Source organism: Sinocyclocheilus grahami, unplaced genomic scaffold, assembly GCF_001515645.1.
Source record: "Sinocyclocheilus grahami isolate Dianchi unplaced genomic scaffold, SAMN03320097.WGS_v1.1 scaffold92.1, whole genome shotgun sequence".
NCBI lineage: Eukaryota > Metazoa > Chordata > Actinopteri > Cypriniformes > Cyprinidae > Sinocyclocheilus > Sinocyclocheilus grahami.
The window spans coordinates 1,589,333-1,611,616 of record NW_015505271.1 but is presented as its reverse complement, the minus strand read 5'-3'; the positions used below and the strand labels follow the sequence as shown (position 1 = coordinate 1,611,616).

At 37.1% G+C, this 22,284-nt stretch overlaps 2 protein-coding genes and 1 pseudogene across 2 annotated transcripts; 2 read left to right on the top strand and 1 right to left on the bottom strand.

Annotated features, from left to right (window-relative positions):
• Nucleotides 1-401: 401 nt before the first annotated feature.
• Nucleotides 402-1,017, bottom strand: LOC107587472 (mitochondrial import inner membrane translocase subunit Tim8 A-like). The gene is made up of 2 exons (XM_016275262.1): nt 774-1,017; nt 402-692 (listed from the first exon to the last, which is right to left on the bottom strand). Exons 1-2 carry the CDS (start codon nt 891-893, stop codon nt 525-527), a joined length of 288 nt encoding a protein of 95 aa, XP_016130748.1. The 5' UTR covers nt 894-1,017; the 3' UTR covers nt 402-524.
• A 5,608-nt stretch (nt 1,018-6,625) lies between these two features.
• On the top strand, nt 6,626-7,875 carry LOC107587436 (succinate dehydrogenase [ubiquinone] cytochrome b small subunit A, mitochondrial-like; annotated as a pseudogene).
• Nucleotides 7,876-10,209: 2,334 nt separating this feature from the next.
• Nucleotides 10,210-20,088, top strand: LOC107587333 (beta,beta-carotene 9',10'-oxygenase-like). Its single transcript, XM_016275074.1, has 12 exons — nt 10,210-10,544; nt 12,805-12,985; nt 13,317-13,528; nt 14,691-14,806; nt 14,881-14,983; nt 15,081-15,209; nt 15,403-15,563; nt 15,775-15,942; nt 16,098-16,235; nt 16,683-16,865; nt 19,186-19,296; nt 19,449-20,088. The coding sequence occupies exons 1-12, from the start codon at nt 10,517-10,519 to the stop codon at nt 19,563-19,565; spliced, it is 1,647 nt and encodes a 548-aa protein (XP_016130560.1). The 5' UTR covers nt 10,210-10,516; the 3' UTR covers nt 19,566-20,088.
• The last annotated feature ends 2,196 nt before the right edge of the window (nt 20,089-22,284 follow it).

Genomic DNA, 22,284 nt, shown 5'->3' with positions numbered 1-22,284 from the left:
AACACTGATTTAAAGGGATATATTTTTGCCATAATCTATCACCATTCCTTGAAGTTGCCAGATGATGATCTAAACCAAGGCAGAGATAACAATTAAATAAGAGTATTAGCTGATATTGGATACGGTGCCAATACACAGCGAATCCCTACAAAACAAAGCTTTCAAATATCTTCTTTTAATAATAAAAAAAAACAGCTCACAAATGTTGTGTTCTTTTGCAAAACAGAAGATCATTCACGGTTGTTTCATTGAAACTTCTGATTTATTTTAAGTCACAATTAAACAGTCAGGTTTACAGATGTGGACAGTCAGTACTGCAGAAATAATCGTTCTTTGCTGGCTGTATTAGTACAACAGCGATACACATATCAATAAACATGTTAGAGTCTACGAGAAAGGGCTTTCCGCAAGAGTGAAAGGGTTCACCACACCCCTAAAGAGCAGTAAAACATCCTCCTGGACGTACACCGGGAGCATAAAGAATATGTGGTAGGCTAATTGTCCTTGAGGACGGTGTCCTTCAATCAGTGCGCGCCCTTCTGGACCATCTGCGTAAAGCGGTTGGTGATGGTGAGCGTCGTGTCGATGAAACGCTCCACGCAGCTAACGAGACAAGTCTCCGTTCGTGAGTCCATCTTGGAGCTCAGTTTGTCCATGCACTTATCCCAGCAAACATCCGTAAAGTTGTGAACCTGAATAGAGTGTTAAACAGGATTAAGACCCACCAGGCTTGGTTTTGAATAACAGCAAAGCGGTACTGAAGAGTTACCCACCTGCGCTTGAAACTGAGCCTTTTGCTGCTCTACTGCAATCAGACGCTGGAGCTCCGCAGCTTCAGCGCTTTCAGATGAACTAGCCGACGGCATATCAAAGCTAGAATTAAAATCAGCCATGGCGAAACTTTACTGACAGATTATATGCACGGGAACATGTGAAGGATAACGCAACTGCGCTCACTGACAGGAATGGACGTACAGACAAATACTTCCGCCGCAAAAATATGACGTCATGAAGACTCGTTCTTCTTCTTCTTCATGTTTTATGGCGGGTGGCATCCAACGTTAAGGTGCATTACCGCCACCTACTATACTGGAGTGTGGACCAGAGTGACTAACAGAACTTTATATATATATATATATATATAAATAAAAACAACAATTATACTTTATATTCTATTTATTAACCCAGTTTCCCTCAAGAATACAATTAAAGAATTATAATTTCCTGTTTGACCGAGTATTTGCTTTACATCTAGTATCTCCTGTGGTGTCCTTCTGAATATTTCTCTCTGTAATATATTTTTGGCAGTGACATAGAACATGTTCTATTGATTCCTCCTCCTGACAATACTCACACAGACCTGTGGGATGTTTTCCAATGAGATAGAATGTCTTATTTAGTTTTGTGTGACCCAGTCTTAACCTTGATATTATATTTTCCTCCTTGGTACCTCCTTTTAAATTTGCCCAATAATTCATCATTAGCTGTTCCCGTCGGAAACACATTGGCATTTCCCCCATCTCCACATGCAGAGCATCAACAGGAGTCGACTTGTCCGCACCACAACACAATCTCAATGCTTGAGCTTGTATTACTTCTAACTTTTGTAATGATGTTTTAGCTGCCGATCCATATACAAAACTCCCATAATCCAATACTGATCTAATCAATGCTATATATACGCTTTTCATTGCACCTCTGCTCGCTCCCCAATCAGATCCAGATAAACACCTCATAACATTTAACACCTTTTTACATTTGTTGAGTATATTATTAATATGTTCAGTCCAAATCGATTTGGAATCAAACCACACTCCCAAAAACTTAAAGACTTTAAATCGCTCAGTTAATTGTCCGTATATTCTTACCTCCATGCCAGTGATTTCCTTTTTTTCCCCTTGTAAATATGAGTGATTTAGTTTTTTTCTACTGAAAACTTAAATCCCCATGAGTATGACCATTTTTCAACCACATTAATTGCCTCTTGTATCTTTATTTTAATGTGTTCAACATTTCTTCCCCTTTTCCATAATGCTCCATCATCTGCAAATAAAGATCGACTAATATCAACATCATTTATCATGATGGAAAAAAGCAATGGACTAATGACACTACCCTGAGGGGTACCGTTATCTACCAGATACTTCCTGGACAAAGCTGTACCAATTCTAACTCGAATAGATCTAATCCAATTAAATACTCTTCCTGAAATTCCTATTCTATTTAACCTTCCAAACCATATCGTATGCTTTCTCAACATCAAAGAAAACTGCCATAACTGATTCTTTGTTAACCTGTGCCTTCTTGATTTCTGTTTTTGTACAACTGGGTCCATTGTTCCTCTCCCTCTCCTGAATCCACTCTGATAAGGTGATAAAAGTTCCTTTGTTTCCAAATAAAATGTCAGTCTTTCAGTAATGAATGCTATTGGCCTATAGTTTACCGGTTTTGAAGGATCTTTCCCTGGCTTCCTAATAGGAATAATCACTGCTTCTTTCCAAGCATTAGGCAGTTTTCCCATATCCCACACTTTATTATATAGACCTAGGAGTTTCAAATCTGCTAAAGTACCTAGATGTTTTAACATCATATAGCAGATTCCATCTTCCCCAGGAGATGTTAATCCAGATCTTGCTATTAATCTTCTAATTTCACCCAGAGTAAATGGAACATCCCAAACACTATTATTCTCATGCCTCCTCTCCAGAACTCCAGGATGAGCTGCTCTAGTCTTCATTTTCCTCTCTTAGCCTCCTCTGATAAATTATGAGAACTATGTATTTTAACCGGTTATTTTGCAATCATTTCTGCCTTCTTCTCATCAGAAATTGCTACTTCCTCATCCCTCTTTAATACTGGGTACTGGTATTCCTTTCTAATTCCTCTCATACTCTTGATCATTCCCCAAACATCCCCAACCGGTGTTACTCTTCCTATTTTATTACAAAAACTTCGCCAACTATGCCTCTTTGCACTACGTATTGTTTTCCTAACTTTAGCTTGTGCTTTCTTAAAAACAATTAAATTCTGAAAACTATGAGTTTGTCTTAATTCTCTGAGAGCTTTATTTATTTATCTCCATTTTTCCTTTCCTTTTAGAAATGGACTGATTTGCATCTTCTATTAAAGTTGTTCTAATATTTTCCTCAACCCTCTCAATATCTTCATTTAAATCTATTTTACACATCTCCTTTTCACAAATATATTTAAATAATTCCCATTTTGCACTACTAAATATCAGTCTCCCTGTCATTTCACCTTTCCTCTTATTCTTTTCCAATGGTAGTTGACAAAACACTGGAAAATGATCACTACCTATTGCTGTGTCTTCTAACACATCCCACTCACATCTTCTACCTAGATTTCTAGACACTAATGTTAAATCTAACACTGAAGTGTTCCCAGTGCGCACATCTATTCTAGTCTCTCTCCCATCATTTAAACAAACCATTTGTTTTTCCTCTAATAACTCTTCTATGACCTCCCCATTTGTATCTGTTCTAACTCCTCCCCATAAAGTGCTATGCACATTAAAATCCCCATATACTAATACCCTATCACTATCCATCCCATCAATTTGTTTTAAGTTATCTAAATCTAGCCTCTTACAAGGATTATAAAAATTAATAATTATAAACTTTCCCTCACCTGTCCATATCTCTACACCAACATAATCTTGCTCACTTCCTATACTCACCTCTCTAAATGCAATATCTTCCTGAATAAATGTAGCACATCCCCCTCCATTTCCCTCCTCCCTATCACTTCTAACAGATGAATAACCGACGATTCTAAAATCCAAATTTGGTTTCAACCACGTTTCCTGTACACAAATCACATCTGGCTTAATGGGCAAATCATCTATAAACTTTTTAAATTCCTGTCCATTAGCCAATAAGCTTCTCGCATTCCATTGCAGACAGAGAACCATTATCAACACTATCTAGTTCCTGACTATTCTTGACTTGTTTGGACACTGAGATAATTTCTAACCTCCTCCCATGTCAGTCCTCTGATATCTAGATGCTGGACTGCTGCTTTTACAATAATTTGTATTCTCTGTTTTAGACTTGATCCCCAATTTAGCATTGATTACTCCTGCTATGAATGTGACTAGTTTCTTAATGTCAACCATCACCTTCTCTTCATTTGCCTGATCTGAATCCTTATCAAGTTGTTTACCTGTACTGCTTCTTTCTCAATTTCCTCCTCTCTGACTTACTATCCTCACAGCCTCTGAATACGTCACCTTACCCTGAATCCTCACCTGTTGTATTTCTTTTTCCCTTTTCAGTACTTCACAGCCACCATAAGCCACACTATGATTTCCACCACAGTTACAACATCTGGGTTGCTCCTTGTGACCACACTGCTCATAATCATGATCTTCTCCACATCTAGCACATCTTCTTCTGCCTTTGCAGGTTTTGGCTGTATGACCAAATCTTTGACAGTTGTAACATTTCATTGGCTTTGGTACATATTCTCTTACATTATAACTCATAAAGCCTAGAGTTAATTTTTTGGGAAGCACTTCATCTTCAAATTCAACCATGATAGACTCGCTGTCTAGCCTTACTCCCTACCTGGATACCTGGAGCCTCCGAACACCCTTCACCCTTCCTCCCTTTAAGTTTGCCGTCCATAGTAACGCTGACTGGCACTCCCCAGATCACTCCTTTACACCATTTAGTTCCTCTTTCAATATAATTTAAACTCACCACTTTATTCCTCCCTATTTCTTTCATCCTAGCAGCCCGCTGTCTCTGTTCCTCGCTTCTACAAACAATCAACAAATTGCCATCTCTCAACACCTTTGCCATATTAATATCACCGACCTGATTTTATAAAACGGTTGTTAACTTTACCGGATTCATTGACAAAATTCCCTTCTCCTCCGCAAATCTCAATATAATTTTGAAGTCGCCATTTGCCTTCTCTCTTTCCTCGTATCCTTCTCCAACACCTCCACTGACTCTTATTGTCTTCGACCTGACTCCTGCTAACTCATCTCCTCTCTTTTCCTTCATTCTCACACGTCCTTGGCTTATATCCATACTATCGTCACTATCTCCTATTTCAGACTCTCCCCACTCTGGTACATTCACAGCATAGTTGTGCCCGACCCGCCACAACTTTCTTCCATTCACTATTCTTTTTCATTTTAGTAAAGCCTCGTATTCGACTGTCAACAGACAATCTTGTCTTTTTCTCAGGATCATCTGACAGATCACATTTCTTGGTTTGATGTCCCGATAAAGTTTTCACCATATAAGAAAACACTGCTGGTTTAACCGAGCTGCAGTGTCACCACACGCTGCCTCCAAACGGAAGCGTCTTCTCCGGTAAGTCGCCACGACGGCTCATTATAGATGCTTATTCTTGTCATACACAATGGAGGGGAAAAAATTCTGGCCCAAATTTCACCCAAATGCTTATTTTGTCATCACTCTGAAGAAACAGTTATCCAATTATTTCTGTTTCAAAGTGTTCAGTTGACTTTACTTATTTTGTTAAAATGAATGTATCTTATGTATTAGCCAATTTTGGTAAATCTTTAAAAAGACAATTTTTCATATTAAGTTTATAATGATTTTATTACTATTCCTTACTATATGTAACATTCAAGGTAATATGCATTTCATGCATTGTAACCCTGTTAGAACGTTTTGTAAATAAAATATTTTTCTTTGAACTATTGCTATGTATTTCTATTAAAGTCGGCATGAAACGGAAGTTGCGATTGTCTTTTCTTCTCTACTGTGACGTATATCCGAGGGAAACGGCATCTGACATGAGAGGGCGGGACTTGATTTCGTCCTTCGGGAATTGATTGGATCGTTGGAAATTGGGGCGTTGCTAACAATATGGAGGCAGATCTGAATGCCAGTTTGCAGTTAGTGGTGGGGGATTTCTCTCCACTGGATTCACAGCGGACACCCAAGCATGAATAAATGTTTTATTTATTAAGGATGACGATGGCGATCAACAGCACAGCACATGCCTAAGCAGCGCAGAGAGAGAGAGAGACTGCCTGAATGACTGAGCACGTCCTCCATCAGGCTAAGTCATATTCATGAAAAAAATTAGTTTGCGATGTTCTAAGAGTAATGTTGTCGTAATATCCTAATATCTTTTCAATGTTTAGGGGTAACATACCCCTCATGACTGGTGTCAGTGCTATAAAGTGAAGCATCAGCTTCAGCTTTTCACCAGTGTTTATTCCAGCGTTTACCCCTCAGTCACTAGCTCCGCCCTTGTGCCATAGCTCGTGACCAGAAGAGAAGATGAGTCCTATTGAGGGGGAGGGGAGGTTAACATTTTTGATTAAAGATTATGAGGGCACATGAATAAAAAAAATAAACAATGAAGTGTACGGATAAATTATTTATAATAAACACTACAGTATTCCATTAAAAAATAAGAATTTTCAATTTTGATTTCATGGTGACTTTAAGATTAAAGACGTGCACTTTAACTCTGGTAGTTGCCTACTCTACCCCATAGTGATAGATGGCGTTATCGAGTAGTTATGGTGAACAACGGATTCATGAGAGAATAACTCACTGTTACAGAAACCTGTCACAAACATATGAATCTGATCTGACCTTGTAGTTTAACAGTAATGGCGAGCTTGATTCGTTTAAGCACTTTCTGCCAAAGAGGAATAAGACGTAAGTCATCATGGATGACCGAATGAATAAGACACAGACATGTTAACACAGATTTATGTAATGTTTTTTATGCAATATTTTATACCATGTACAGCTGTGCTTCTCTGCAACACACACCTGTCTCGTGGGTTGGTTGCCTATCGGAAGAATTGAGATGTTGAGCCTTTCCGATTGACAGCAGGGAGGATCCATGCAGCTTCATCACACTCCAGTGAGCGATATCTAATCATTGTTAAAAATTTATTTATAGTTTTCCCATGATTATCCACTTCTCCATTTGTAATGCTACAACAGTAATTCTACAATGAACACAAATATTGTGACCAATGAACTGTTTTTTGAACATTGCACATTCAGTAAAAAATATTTTACATGATTTTAATAAATTTATATTGGACCAAATTCTCTTTGAATATTTTATAAAATTAAGATTGAAGTGAAGGCATTGACATTAATGCTCAGTGTTACTATTTGAATGATCAAAAATGCAGTATGTTTGCAGGCAACACTAGTCAGTATTAATATTATAAAAATGACAATCAAATTTCCTTTTGTGCAAAAATACTAAAAAGCTAATTATTATACTAATTATTAGACTGTAGTAAAAAGATACTGTTTCTTAAACTCTTTTACTACAAAGGACGTTAGCAAAATTAAAATTTCTGTTTGTTTTTGCAGCTGTCTCAAGTTCAAGGGCAGCCTCCATGCACTGGACGGGTGAACGGGCTATTGAATATAGTTCTGTAGGTATGGTTCCAGCAGCATACCTGTGTCCTGGTCCACTAGTGGATTACTCTATTGCTGCAGCTCTCACACTGCATGGACACTGGTAAGAGCGTGTGTATCTCTCACTCCTGTGTATCTGAAGAGCCTTGCTTTATGCTTGTTGTATCGGTTGTTTTATTGAAGTTGGATATTACTGAGGCACCTCAGTCATCAGTGAAGTTATGCAGTATTTAGATTAAGTAAATGTCCTACGAACACTGTATTCTATTTAGTTCATTCTTTTATTTCTGTGTTTTTGTCCTTCTGCAGGAGGATTGGTCAAGTCCTAATAGACTATGTCTATGGTGATGTTAAGGTCAAGCTGGCTAAAGCTGGCGTCTTGTTGCTCTCCACAACCACGTTCTTTGGTCTCTGCTATTTCAATTACCATGATGTTGGTCTCTGCAAGGCAGTTGCCATGCTCTGGCAAATATGATTATATGGCCAGAATTAAACTGACTGACTTAAAAGATGTATCGCCATTTCAGGTACTTTTCCAAGTCTTTTGAAAAGGTAAATACCTTCAGTTTAACAGAAGACATTCGTCTCTTAAAATGTTACACGTTTGAATAAAATGTGTCATAGTGATATTTCACAAAACATTAGAATTGTTGGCTAAATGAGGAGCAATGTGAAATATCCTTTTCATTTCACATTGCTCTTCATTAAGCCAACAATGCTTTGTTCATGACCTGTATTTACTGAGCATTTCAGATGACCACCACGCTTGTTAATAATGAGCTTTTTCCTTATTAGTACTGTATATGAGAACACAGGACGCCCCTTTATGAAAGACTCTATGTATAGTAACTATGTTAGTATTTATAATTTCAGCAGTTATTGTCAATGTCCAGCAGAGGTCAATGCTTTTCAGTTTTATTGGCAATGCATGATCATATTCACAGTGTCTGTGTAGGTCACATCTGTGCTTACAATATTTTTAAAACCAACAAATTTACTTGAACACACTTGTGCATTTGTTTTATTTGAAGCATGATAATGTAATATTCTTATTAATATTAAGATTCTATAGAGGAAATACACAATCTGGTTATTGTACAGTGAATAAACTGCTGAGATTTAATTTTTTTTATTTTCAAATAGCTTTATGTTTATATTTATATAGCTTTAATATATATTTATAGTTTACTAACCACAAATGAAAATAAATCATGTAGTAATTTGTTATGCTGTAAAAGTCTTATACTCTTCATTAGTAGTGGGAATCAGCAAAGATTTGTTAAAGTAGTGCAAACATATGATGTGATAAAAAATTAAAATTATTGCAGTTTATATTTGTTCAACATTTTTTACTTGGCACCAGCAGCTGAGACTTTAATATTGAACCACTCACAGTTTGGATGGGCAGCTCTCTGAGACACTAGTAGGACCTTGATCTCTTCACAGAATACAAATAAAGGGTAAATAATTATATCAGACTGTTGTGGGCACATTTACCTATTTAGTTTGACTACTGCATTTAGTAGTCAAATTCTCTAGTTATATGAACACATTTAACAATTTTCTCTATCCTTATTAAATGTGTCATCATCTTTAATATCAAATTCTTAAATGTTATCATTAAATTAAGTTAGAATAATAAGAAACTGTAGGGCTGTTACCAATCAAATGAAATGAGTGTTAAAAAAATAATTCAGTCATTCAAGAATTAAGCAAATGACTCACTGAATCATTGGGATTCATTCATCATCATTCTATGGGAGAAAAAAAAAAGTGAAACTTTGCACGTTGCGTTCATATTCTGGGCACATCTTTTTGTCTGTACATAGTACAATTTATTGAGAAACAGTACACCTAATTTGGTCTTTTATTATGACTGTCTTGACGAAGTATAATTGTTATTGTAAATACTCACTTTTCCATGACCACGGAGGAGAATCAGAGATTGTGGTTCATAGTCAGCGGACAGACATGAACACACTGTATTTCTTATATTTATTTCAACAAATGACAACCAAAATCAAATCCCCGGGAGCTTGTTTTTGTAGCATTTTAAAATGCTGGCTTGATGTACTAAGACTAAGTGACATTAAAAGACATGCAGAGCCCAGAATATGAACACAATGGTTTAATTACACGTTTTCCTCCCTTTCCAAAACCATAAAAACCCTAATAATAATAGGCTATACTTTATTATTAAGGTGTATAGATATCTTATAGTTAGTCTATAGATATTGTCATTATGAACTATGGACTTTATATGTTGTGCATAGAAATATTTTACAGTCACAAAACTGAATCTGTTGATGGTATAAGAAAATAGTGAGACAGACGTTAACTCATTACTCATAACCAGGACGTTTATTATGGTAAAGTGTACGTAGCTAACGTGAGTCATAGTGCTCTGCGCGAGTGTGCATAATAAGAATGTAACCTACTGCGGTCTCTTGTATATGTTGTTTTACCTGTTTTAGTTAATCATGTCAACAAGTGTGCTTAAAAATGCATTTAGGACCAGCAAGAGTAAGCTTTTATTACTGATTATCTCTGCATCTTATAATAACTTTGTTTTTTACCCCTCTCATTTAGTTTGCTAACCGTAACAAAGAGCTGTGACGTCTAGCATGCATTGGCAACTAAACTCAAACTGAAATACAGACAAACAAAGAACAAGACACAGTATGTAAAAGAAAAAGATATTGCCTAAGTTAAAAAAAAAAACTAAATAGTTGTCTATACATAAATCCATTTATTAAATTATGCACTTTTGCATGTGATAATATGAGGCCATTTTCTCAAAATGTTATAAAATGTAACTGCTTGATGTGCATTTTGTTGTGTTACACAAATTCTTGTTGTATGTTCAGCTGATATTTATTTCAGCCTTGTTATTTCACATTACATCCCAGCCAGCACCGCACTGCCCTCCCCTCCACTGCTGTGTCATATCATATAATCCTGTGTGATGTAACAGGGTTGGCAAAAGATCCGACTTACATAAAAGGAGCTTGTCTCCTCCCATCTGTGTCCACATAGTTTTTATTGCTCTTGACAATTTTTTCATACACTCTTCTTCTTCATCTGATCAAGGGTGCAGCCTCATATTTCTCTACAGGATGTCTAGCAAAAAGCCTCAAACAATTGGTAAGAATCTGAGAGCTCTTCTGCACTGATGCACGTCTGCAAGTTTCACTTTTTGTTGTATGTTACTGCACAGGCTTTGTGATTGTTCATATATGTGTTTGTGTGAAGCAATGCAGTGTATTAAAGCACATGTGTTTCAAAGCAGCTGCTGTATTCACATGAGAGAGGGTGGGATGTACTTTAAGTCCCATGGCTTTTGAGTGTTAGGTTTAAATTTAGCAGCTTAATTATGAATAACTAAATTGATCTACTTTTGATTTGTACATCACAACTTTGACTTTTCTGAAAAAGATGTCTCTGTATGTCTGTGTAGTTGCTTCATTATTTATGCATTAGTGTATCACAGTACATGTAGGCGTGTAGAGTAGAGAGGGACTGTTTTTCTAAGGTAATGCTTCTCTTTGTAATATCGCTGACTCTCTGCCATTTCAGCTCTGTCATTTGTTGAATTTAATCCTTTACTTTGTTCTTTCACCTGACATAATTGAGCAGAGTAGTATGTCTGCAAATCTGTTACTTGCTACGGCTATATAATTTAATATAACTCGGGGTTAGCTAACCTTGCAGTTAAGTTTGTTGACTCTGAGGACCTCTATATAAAAGTGTCAGTAACACTTTACACTAAGGTCCCATTTGTTAACATTAGTAAATGGATTAGCTAAACTGAACTAACAATGAGCAATATATATTTTTAAAGAATTTATTAGTCTTTATTAATGTCAGTAAAACATATAGGGGAACACTTTATTATACATTGTCCTTGTTATACATGTTATATATACAGTATATATATACATGTACTTACTATATTAACAGTAAAATATGCATAATTACATGCTACTAAACCAAACCATAATTCTAACCGTAACCCTATAGTAAGGACATGTTGTTAATTAATATGACTTACAATGTAATTGTATAATTACACTGTACGAACTGCACCTTAAAATAAAGTGTAAAGAAATAGTTTTTCATTATTTCTTAGTTCACAGTGCATTAACTAATGTTAACAAATATTACTTTTAATTTGAAAAGTTGAAACACATGCTGTAGAAGTTTTGTTCATTGTTAGCTGATGTTAAAGGGGTCATATGATGCGATTTCAAGTTTTCCTTTCTCTTTGGAGTGTAACAAACTGATTGTGCATAGATAACATCCCTGAAATTGCAAAGACTAAAGTCTCAAAACCAAAGAGATATTCTTTATCAAAGTTAAGACTCTGCCACGCCCCCCTAAAACGGCTCGTTCTAACACGCCCCCACATATCTACCTCACTATGTGGAAATATTTGCATAATGCTGCCCAAATGTTCACGCAAAGAAGGAAGGAGTGGTTTCAGTAACCGCAGTTAGTGTTGAAGCAGCATGTCAGGGAGACGCTGTGTGTTTCTAGACGAAAACAAAAGCACTTTATTTGGCCTTCCGAAAGTAGATGCATTTAGAAATCTTTAAGATGCATTTTATGGACGACCGTTTCGTGAACCTAGGAGAGGAGGTAATTCTGACTTTGCTATGACAATCTGGCGCTTCTGAATCAGCTACTGTTTTGTTATTAGTTCAATTATTTGCTAATGACTGTTCAAATGCGGAGTTTTGCGCAGTGTGTGTGTGCGCGAGCGAGAGAGAAAGAGAGAGAGAGAGAGAGAGAGAGAGAGAGAGAGAGAGAGAGAGGGGGTAACATCACAGTGAAGTCAGCTTGTGTACTGCACACATACCAGCTTCATCACTGTGTCTGTCACGCGACTCTGTTCCCCTTTCGGGCTCTGTCTTTACATTTATTTTGAAAGATGAAGCTCACAATTATGGTAAGGGGCGTTACATTTCCGACGAGTGCTTGCGGTGTTCGGCCAATCACAATGCACTGGGTCAGCTGGACAATAAGAGCAGACTGTGCTTGTCGGAAGGAGGGACTTCATAGAAAACGAAGCGTTTGAGAGAGGCGGGGCATAGAGGACCTACAATAATGTACAGTATTTGAAAAATAATGTTTTTTGAACATTAAAGCCTGTCAACATATTCTGTTACACCAAATACACAAAATAATGATCTTTAAAAAAGCATCATATGACCCCTTTAACTAATGTAACCTTATTGTAAAGTATTACCAAAAGTGACCATACTCAAAAATGACATTTTATTACCATTATCACAAGTGCATCTGTATAATATTATTCTGATTATTCTTTTCATGAACAGATTCTGATCTGTTAACTTGCAAAGCAATCAGATTTGGTATATTATGTCGATCTGGATTTTTGCAGCTGCTGCTCAGAAAACATACTTCACAAAAGTGCATGGGCTGCCAAACATCACCCCCTTGGTAAGTTCGGTACAGGAGACACCTGAGCCCATCCCCACCACAGTTAAAGGCACCATCCCAACCTGGATCCATGGGAGTCTGCTGCGGAATGGTCCAGGAAAGTTTGAGTTTGGGAATCAGCAGTGAGTATATAACATATGGTGATATTTGATTTGACTAGAATCAATAGAATGTGACGAATAGTAAAATAAATTAACTAAATACATTTTATAATCTCTGTTTCTTGCAATTAGTAATTGGCTATAAAGCTAATGACATATGGAAACTAAGGTATAATAAATCATTTGATATTTGCAGTGGTAGAAGTAGTAGGTAACAACCATGACAACCTTTCACAGAAGACCGTTATTCAAAATTTTGATTTGTGATCCGTTTGATCACAATTATTATATGTAATTCAAACTCTAACATGAACATTCAGGCTGACACTTGCCGATGTAAATGTTTCCTCAGCTATAACCACTGGTTTGATGGCATGGCCTTGATGCATCGCTTTCAGATTGAGGACGGTCAGGTGACATACAGAAGCCGTTTTTTGTGCAGCGACTCGTATACGCAGAACAGCGAGAGGAACCGCATCATAGTATCAGAGTTTGGCACTTTGGCTCTACCTGATCCCTGCAAGAACTTCTTTCAGCGCTTCCTGTCCAGATTTGAGATGCCAAGTATGTAGAAATTGTGAATATATGTGTGAATGACAGTTGCTGACGGCCATGGTGAAATGGATCTCAATAGGTTTAGAAAATCACCAATAGCTTACTGTTTTAAAAATGTTACAAAAAGCTCTTTCTGTTTTCTGAAAGAGTAACAAGGCATGTCTCTGGAGGGCCTTGCTCAAGAGCACAACAGGAGTGGTCAGTAGAAATGTGTCTAAAGTCATTTTAGACAAACAACTGTATGTCTGTAATCACGAGAATACATTTAAATCAGACACCACAAGCACTCAATTAAGATTAAATAAAGTGACAGTGCTAAAGTGTTGAGATGGAGTTGGCAGAGTGTTCTGCACACTACAACTGAGGCAATTATACAGTAACATATGATAAAAATGCACACAATCTTTAGGATAAATGCTTAGAGAAATGATTAAACAAAGCCCACCATTAGAGAGAAAATCCAGTTCTTTAAACTGTCAGTATGTTGGAAGTGTGACTTAATGGCACAATGAGGTTTCCATTTGAATATGTGGGTTACACAACTAAAATCAATGTGGGGGGGGGACAAACTATTTAATCATTTTAAAATGGTTCTCATCCAGGGGGCCGGGGCCCATCAGGGGCATTAATTATATCGCTAATCTAATATAAATTTTCATTTAAATTCAGATGGTAAAAACACATTAAATTAAGTTTAACTTGAAATCATATCACAATACTGTTTTCATGTTCAGGAACATGCAGTTCTTAAAACTTCTAGAATCACAAAATGAAGGAAGTGTAGTTTAATACAGTTAATAATCCCAGTAAAATAAGCAGCTCGAATCTAACCTAAACTCTTAGCTAAATTAAAATGCTCCATAACACATAAAATCAAGTTGAAACTAAAATGATAGTCTTTTTTCCCCCTCAATATGTTTACTGAAAAATATAGTTCATTAAACTTGTGACAAAATGAATCATGGTTAATTTAATATAATTAATCCTGGTTTATGTTAATAATAAAAAGTCTGAAAACAAGCAGCTTTGTCAAATTTAAAGAAGAAATACAAATTTACAAAAAAAAAAAGTCAAAAACTTTGTTTTAATCCATTTCTTCCTCAAAGTTTAAAAAAAGAAGACGAAAAAGATAAGATATTTGTGACACTAATTCCCCTCTCTCCAATTCCAGAGCCAACAGATAATGCCAGTGTCAACTTTGTTAAATACAAGGGTGACTATTACGTCAGCACAGAGACAAACTGCATGCACAGAGTGGATCCAGATACCTTGGAGTCCAAACAGAAGGTATGAGCAATAACCTGCCTATAGTCACCAGCCTAGACCAGCCCGTCATGTCTAAGAAGGATGATTGCTTGTAGGTGGACTGGAGCAAGTTCATTGCTGTGAACGGTGCTACTGCACATCCACACTTTGATCCAGATGGCACAGCTTACAACATGGGCAACTCATACAGGAACAAAGGTTAGATTCCTGTCTTATCCTTATGTGCTGACCAATCTCAGTGCAATGCCACTTCAGGATTAAGAGACAGGTTGTTGGGCTGTGATGTGTTTTATAGGGGCTTTCTATAACATCATCAGGGTGCCACCAGAAAGAGACGGCCCAGAAGATACTCTAGAGGGAGCCAAAATATTATGCTCAATTGCCCCTCGTGACAAATCCAAACCCTCCTATTACCACAGCTTTGGTGAGTGATGAAGAAAATCTGTCATGTTTATTATCTTCTCATGAAGAATCTCGTGTAATTTTATTGCACAGCTACTGCAATAGAGTTGTGTGTAATTTTATTGCTCTGAATGGTATAACCATAGTCTGAATGGAGCGATCATATCAATGTGCAGCACTGAAAAGCCTTTGTTTTATTTTCCTGAACCTTTCAGGCATGTCAGAGAACTATGTAGTGTTCATCGAGCAGCCCATTAAGATGGATCTGTTTAAGATAGTGACTGGTAGACTAAGGGGGAAATCGCTAAATGAGGGTGTTTACTGGGACCCCAACCAGGAAACCATATTCCACCTTATTGACAAACAAACTGGAAAGGTGAGACAACAATCATGACAATAGTCTCACAGAGGCACTGAGAACAATGAGAAGCAGATGGACTTCCTGTGGTCTCCATATGAGTTTATTAATATATTGGTTTGCTGATTCTGCTTCAATATGGTTAAATGAAAGCTGATTGAGAACATAAAGACGATTATTCTTCAGGCGACTTTTACACTTTAACCAACTAGTCTGCATCTCTCTGCAGGAGATGCCAGTGAAGTACTACACCAAGGCCTTGTCCACCTTCCATCAGATCAATGCTTTTGAGCAGGATGGATTCCTCATGCTAGACATGTGCTGCTCTGATGACGGCCAGTCCATAAACAACTTCCTCATCCAGAACCTACGTCAATCAGGAGAGGCATTGGATGAGGTAATGTTCTTCCTTAAACTCTCCTTGTCTGTCTATCTTAATAATAATCTTAATAATGATAACAACAGCAACACATTTCTAAAGCACAGATTTATATAATTTTACATACTGTAAATCACATTCTCATTTGTCCTGTGGCTCTCTGTTTCTCTCAGATGTATAACACCATGAGCAGGCCGTATCCCCGTCGTTTTGTGCTGCCTCTCAACATCACCAGTGAAACCCCACTGGAACAGAATCTCAACACACGGCCTGACAGCACCGCTACCGCTGTCTGCCATACCAAAAATCAGGTGTTGTCTTTATGCTGGTTACAACACTACTGGGGTCAGAAAGATTTTATTTTTTAAAATACGTTTATTCTGAAGGATCATGTGGCACTGAAGCCTGGAGTAATGGCTGCTAAAATCACAGGAATACAGAATTTTACCATGTATTAAAATAAAAAAGTTATTTTAAATTTTAATATTTCACAGTAGTACTGTTTTACTGTATTTTTGATCAAATAAGTGCAGCCTTGATGAGCATAAGAGACATATTTCAAAAACATAAAAAATCTCACCAACCCCAAATTTTTTAACAGTAATGTAACTATACAGGACTTAGACTTGGTGTATTAAGTAGAGATCTTTAATTTATTATTTGCTCTTTATAACAGTGACTAATACGCAACACAAAAAGTGCATTTGTTTATTGGAGAGCCTTCATCTATTTAGGACTGCAAAATGTCTCTCTCTTAGATATTTTGCACATTTGAGGATCTCCATGGCGAAGACCTGAAAGACTACGGTGGTTTGGAGTTTCCACATATTAACTACGCCAGATATAACACCAAACCTTATAGATACTACTATGGTTGTGGCTTCCGTCACCTAGTGGGTGACTCTCTAATTAAGATGGATCTGGAAAGCAAAAAGTTCAAGGTGAAATCAATAACTGAGGCGTGACGTGACTCTGGACGAACAGTTGAGACGTGACGAGACTCTGGACGGACAGCTGAGACATGGCGAGACTCTAGAAGATCAGCTGTGACGTAACGTGACTCTGGATGATCAGCGGTGACGTGACGGGACTCCGGATGATCATCTGTGATGTGACGGGACTCCGGATGATCAGCTGTTACGTGACGGGACTCCGGATGATCAGCTGTGACCTGACTAGACTCATGATAATGAACTGTAACTTGACTTGACTCATGACGATCAACAGTGCCTAGACTCGACTCATGACGATCAACAGTGCCTAGACTCGACTCATGACGATCAACAGTGCCTAGACTCGACTCATGACGATCAACAGTGCCTAGACTCGACTCATGACGATCAACAGTGCCTAGACTCGACTCATGACGATCAACAGTGCCTAGACTCGACTCATGACGATCAACAGTGCCTAGACTCGACTCATGACGATCAACAGTGCCTAGACTCGACTCATGACGATCAACAGTGCCTAGACTCGACTCATGACGATCAACAGTGCCTAGACTCGACTCATGACGATCAACAGTGCCTAGACTCGACTCATGACGATCAACAGTGCCTAGACTCGACTCATGACGATCAACAGTGCCTAGACTCGACTCATGACGATCAACAGTGCCTAGACTCGACTCATGACGATCAACAGTGCCTAGACTCGACTCATGACGATCAACAGTGCCTAGACTCGACTCATGACGATCAACAGTGCCTAGACTCGACTCATGACGATCAACAGTGCCTAGACTCGACTCATGACGATCAACAGTGCCTAGACTCGACTCATGACGATCAACAGTGCCTAGACTCGACTCAGGAAGATCAACTGTGACTAGACTTGACTCAGGAAGAACAGCTGTGACTAGACTTGACTCATGATTATCAACCGTGACTTGACTGAACTCAGGAAGATCAGCTGTGACTCGACTGAACTCAGGAAGAACAACTGTGACTCGACTTGACTCATGACGATCAACTGTGATATTCTTTGGAAAAGCCGCTGGATCCTTGTTTGGCTGAGTATTCTGTAACGGGGCTGACGAGACGTGAGACGTGTGGATCCATCTGCAGGCTTTATTAAAGAGACGTAGTACACAGGCAGGGTCAAAACAATGGCAAACAGGTATATGGCGGGCAAAACACAAGAATAGTCCTAGGGCTAGCGTAGGTCACCGATCAGCAGACAGAATCAAAGGGGCGAGACGAGAGGGAGAAATCCAAGAAAACAGGCAAAGATCAGAAACCCCAAAAACAATACGCAACACAAAAAGTGCATTTGTTTATTGGAGAGCCTTCATCTATTTAGGACTGCAAAATGTCTCTCTCTTAGATATTTTGCACATTTGAGGATCTCCATGGCAGTCAATGTAATGGAAAGTGTGACATCTGGTGGTGAATAAACGGAAGTCCATGGACTGAATTTGTGACAGTACAGTAGAATGCAGAAGAAGACATTTCAACACATTTCAGCAATAAAAAAAGACTTGTTTGTCTAGAGTAATTTTTGCTTATTAGTATGGTTGAATTGGATCATCGAAGGTCAGAAGCAAAGACATTGGTTAATAGAATGGGATTAAATACATAACGCATATTTGTGTTGTTTAACATTTAATTATTGCAGGTTTGCGTCATATTCTGAGTTGCATTATTTTTATTCATTTTGAGGAATACTGAATCTGTTTTTTTTTTGTGAGAGATTAATTAATGCATATTCATATTTATTTTAGAACTACATTAACATCTGATTTCTCTCAACATGGGGACAGGTGAGCTGTCAATCAATACAATGAAAAAAAAAAGGATTTGAAAAAGTAACTCAGATATTCTCTTGTAAATTAAAAAGTAATGCATTACTTTACTAGTTACTTGAAAAAAGTAATCTGATTATGTAACTCGCGTTACTTGTAATGCGTTACCCCAACACTGCCGATGTCACATGGACTACTTTGTCGATCATCTTGGTACTTTTCTGGACCTTGAACGTGGTAGTTACCTTGCTGTCTATGGGAGGGTCAGAGAGCCCTCAGATTTCATCAAAAATATCTTAAATTGTGTTCCGAAGATGAACGAAGGTCTTACGGGTTTCGAACAACACGAGGGTGAGTAATTAATGACATAATTTTCATTTTTAGGTGAACTAACCCTTTAACAATTACTATCAACAAAATAGCCCAAAAATGTTATATTTAAAAAGTAAAATTTTCCTGTCCACTTGGCACCCAAAATTAAGAGTGCGTGTTTGCTAAATAAATTTGTTTTACAGGTATGGCGCCAGCCTGATCTCTACCCATCAGAGCCTGTCTTCATTCTTTCACCAAATGCTGAGGAAGAGGATGATGGAGTCATCCTGTCTGTGATCATCACACCAGTTAAGGTACAAAACAGCCCTGAATGTATGTAAAAAAATAAGCTCAATAATTTACCTGCTTTATAAGAAATTGAAACATGAATAATGAAATTATTACATTGTATAACATTTATCAATGCATCTTCTGTCTTAACCCCTTCATTCTCTTCTCTCTGTAGGACAAGAGTACATTCCTTTTAGTCCTAGATGCCAAAACATTTGAAGAGCTAGGAAGAGCCGAAGTGCCTGTCAACATTCCTTATGGATTCCACGGAGTCTTCAACTCCAGTGCATGAAGCTTTTTGAATCACTCCAACAAATGACAAGTAGCTCTTCAAAATGGTTACCAGTCACCTGCTACTATTACAAGCAAGAGACTAACATAACAATATTATTGTGAAATCGGCCCAAAGAGATCCTCCACATATCAACCTCATATTTTTTTAAAAAGAAAAACAAATACTTTATATTTACAGTTAATTACTAATTCATTAGTAATTACTTTAACATACAAGTACTGTAGAGTTATATTTAGAATTAATTAACTGCTTAGCAATTGACATTTTTCTACATCTTTGTGTAAGAGTTTGATGTACTGAGTTTGATGTAACAATAAGAATAAGATGGTGAGATCTGCAAACATTGTGTTGTTTCTGACTGCCGCATGTAATGTAGGCTTTGCAAAGATGCTTTTATTTATGGGAAGAAAAACAGCTTATTGAATTCCGTGGGTCAGAAAGAGGATGGAAATCGTAATGTAACACTAAATTATGGGGTTTGGTGCTAAACATTATGGTGAACCGCAGGGGAACATTACTTTTATGGCAAAAAATTATGTTATAATCTCTTTAAAATAGTGTTGAAAGCACACCTCGTTTTGATACATATATGATTTCTCTATATTTTATTTTCTTCTGTTTATCTTTTAAATTGTGGACTGTGAACTTATACCACAATATGAAACATTTGCAATTTGCAATTGCTCAGTCTTGTATCAGTTATACATTGCATTGTTTCATACAAGGTTTGTTTCTTTTACTCTAAAAACAAATGTGAACATACCACTAGATGTGAATGTGAACATGGTTCATATGATTAATATTTACCATTAGGATTTTCAGATCTACTTCCTTAAATGAGATAATAAGTTCATTGCGTTGAACGTATAAAAAAATAAAGGTAAAACCCAAAAGTGAATACTAACAATAATAAATACTGATAGAAGATTATTTTGGTTAAATGACAAAAATAATCTCCATACAGCATATGTGTCATATCATATTCATTTTCTACCTCTGAGAAATAACCTGTTGAGAGCTGCTGCTCTTTTGCATTATGCCTTTTACTTTCAACTTTATATAACAGTTCTACATAATGTTTCATTATACGTTGTTGTTTTGAATCAGTTTCTAATTGTAACTTGATGAACTCAATGACTGAAAAATATTTGTACACACAATACTTGTATGCTATCTGGTGCATGGTTTAATTCTCATACAGTCCACTTTTATAAAAACATTCACAATGTTTAAAAGCAAAATGTGTCCAGTGTCCAGTATGTTCCAGATCATTTCACATTCTAATATAAGCTTGTTTGGGAAATCTTGACATCGTGAGCATCCTGTAGAGAAAGAGATAGTAATACTTATCTTGTCCACTAGGCAGCAGTAGACACTCATAGCAAATATGAGTTTGTTATAAACGCAATGTAAAACAAATAAATGCATTCATTCTCAACAACAAAATAAACAGGCCTATTTGAAATACATTCATTAACCATCAGTGCATTCAGTCAGTTCCACAATGTGTGGTAACACTTTAGAATACTGTTCCGTCATTAATGAATAACTACACTGGAACAAATGACTAATGCACTATTAACATTCTAGTAACTACTATTAACTAACAAGAAACTCTGATTAATGAATTAGTCAATTTTAGCAGAAAATTAACCCTAACCTTTTAAGTTGAAAGTAGTAGTTCACTATTAGCTAATCAATAATAACTATTTTTTCATATCTCCCAGAGAGCTACTAAGAACAATTGTATACAGGTTCATAATTATTGTGAATAATGCAAAACGTATATTTCATTCTAACGTGAAGATTGTGGTAACCCACTAGTAAAGATTCAAGTATTACGCAATCCTTCAGAAAGGATTACTAATTATTTGGATCAGTATTCTAAAGTAAATAACATGATAGCTCTCTAGTAATGACTGAAATCACAGCAAGCTTTTGAGGGATTTGTAAAGTATTGGGTAGTAATGACTCAAGTGTTATTACATCCTTCTAAAGGAATTATTAATTATTTGGATCAGTATTCTAAAGTGACGATCATGGTAACCCACTTGTGATGACTCAAGTGTTACCAAATCCATTGGAAGGAATTACTATCCAGAACCTTACAAAAGAAAAAAAGTTTTCTGTTTCTCTCTCAAAAGACTTTTGTCAGGAGTTACTGATTAGCTAATAGTGAACTACCGTATTCAACTAACCACTATTACTTACTAATCCATTAATCTGAGTTTCTTGTTAGTTACATTTACATTTATGCATTTAGCAGACGCTTTTATCCAAAGGGACTTAGTGCATTCAGGCTATACATTTTTTTACCAGTATGTAGTTAATAGTAGTTCTAGAGTGCTAATAGTGCGTTACTCATTTGTTCCTGCGTAGTTATTCATTAATGACAAAACAGTATTCTAAAGTGAGCGTATATGTGCTCTTGCGTATGAATATCTCTGTGGCTCGGCTAAATTGGGAGCTCTCAGATTTCCCCTAATCCCTGCACATCAAACAGCAGGCAGAGCAGAGCAGATGCAGACAGACAGAGGCACTGCTCTCCTGTGGTATCTCAACCTGCCGGATCTTCTTTCCCCGTACACAGTGCTGTTATTGTCCCTGTATTTGTATGTGTGTTTGTGTGAGAACCACAGCATAGGTTGTTTGTCCCTGCGTCTTTTCATCCCTTTCTTTTTGGGTTTAAACACTGTTCTGACTGGTAGTAAGCAGA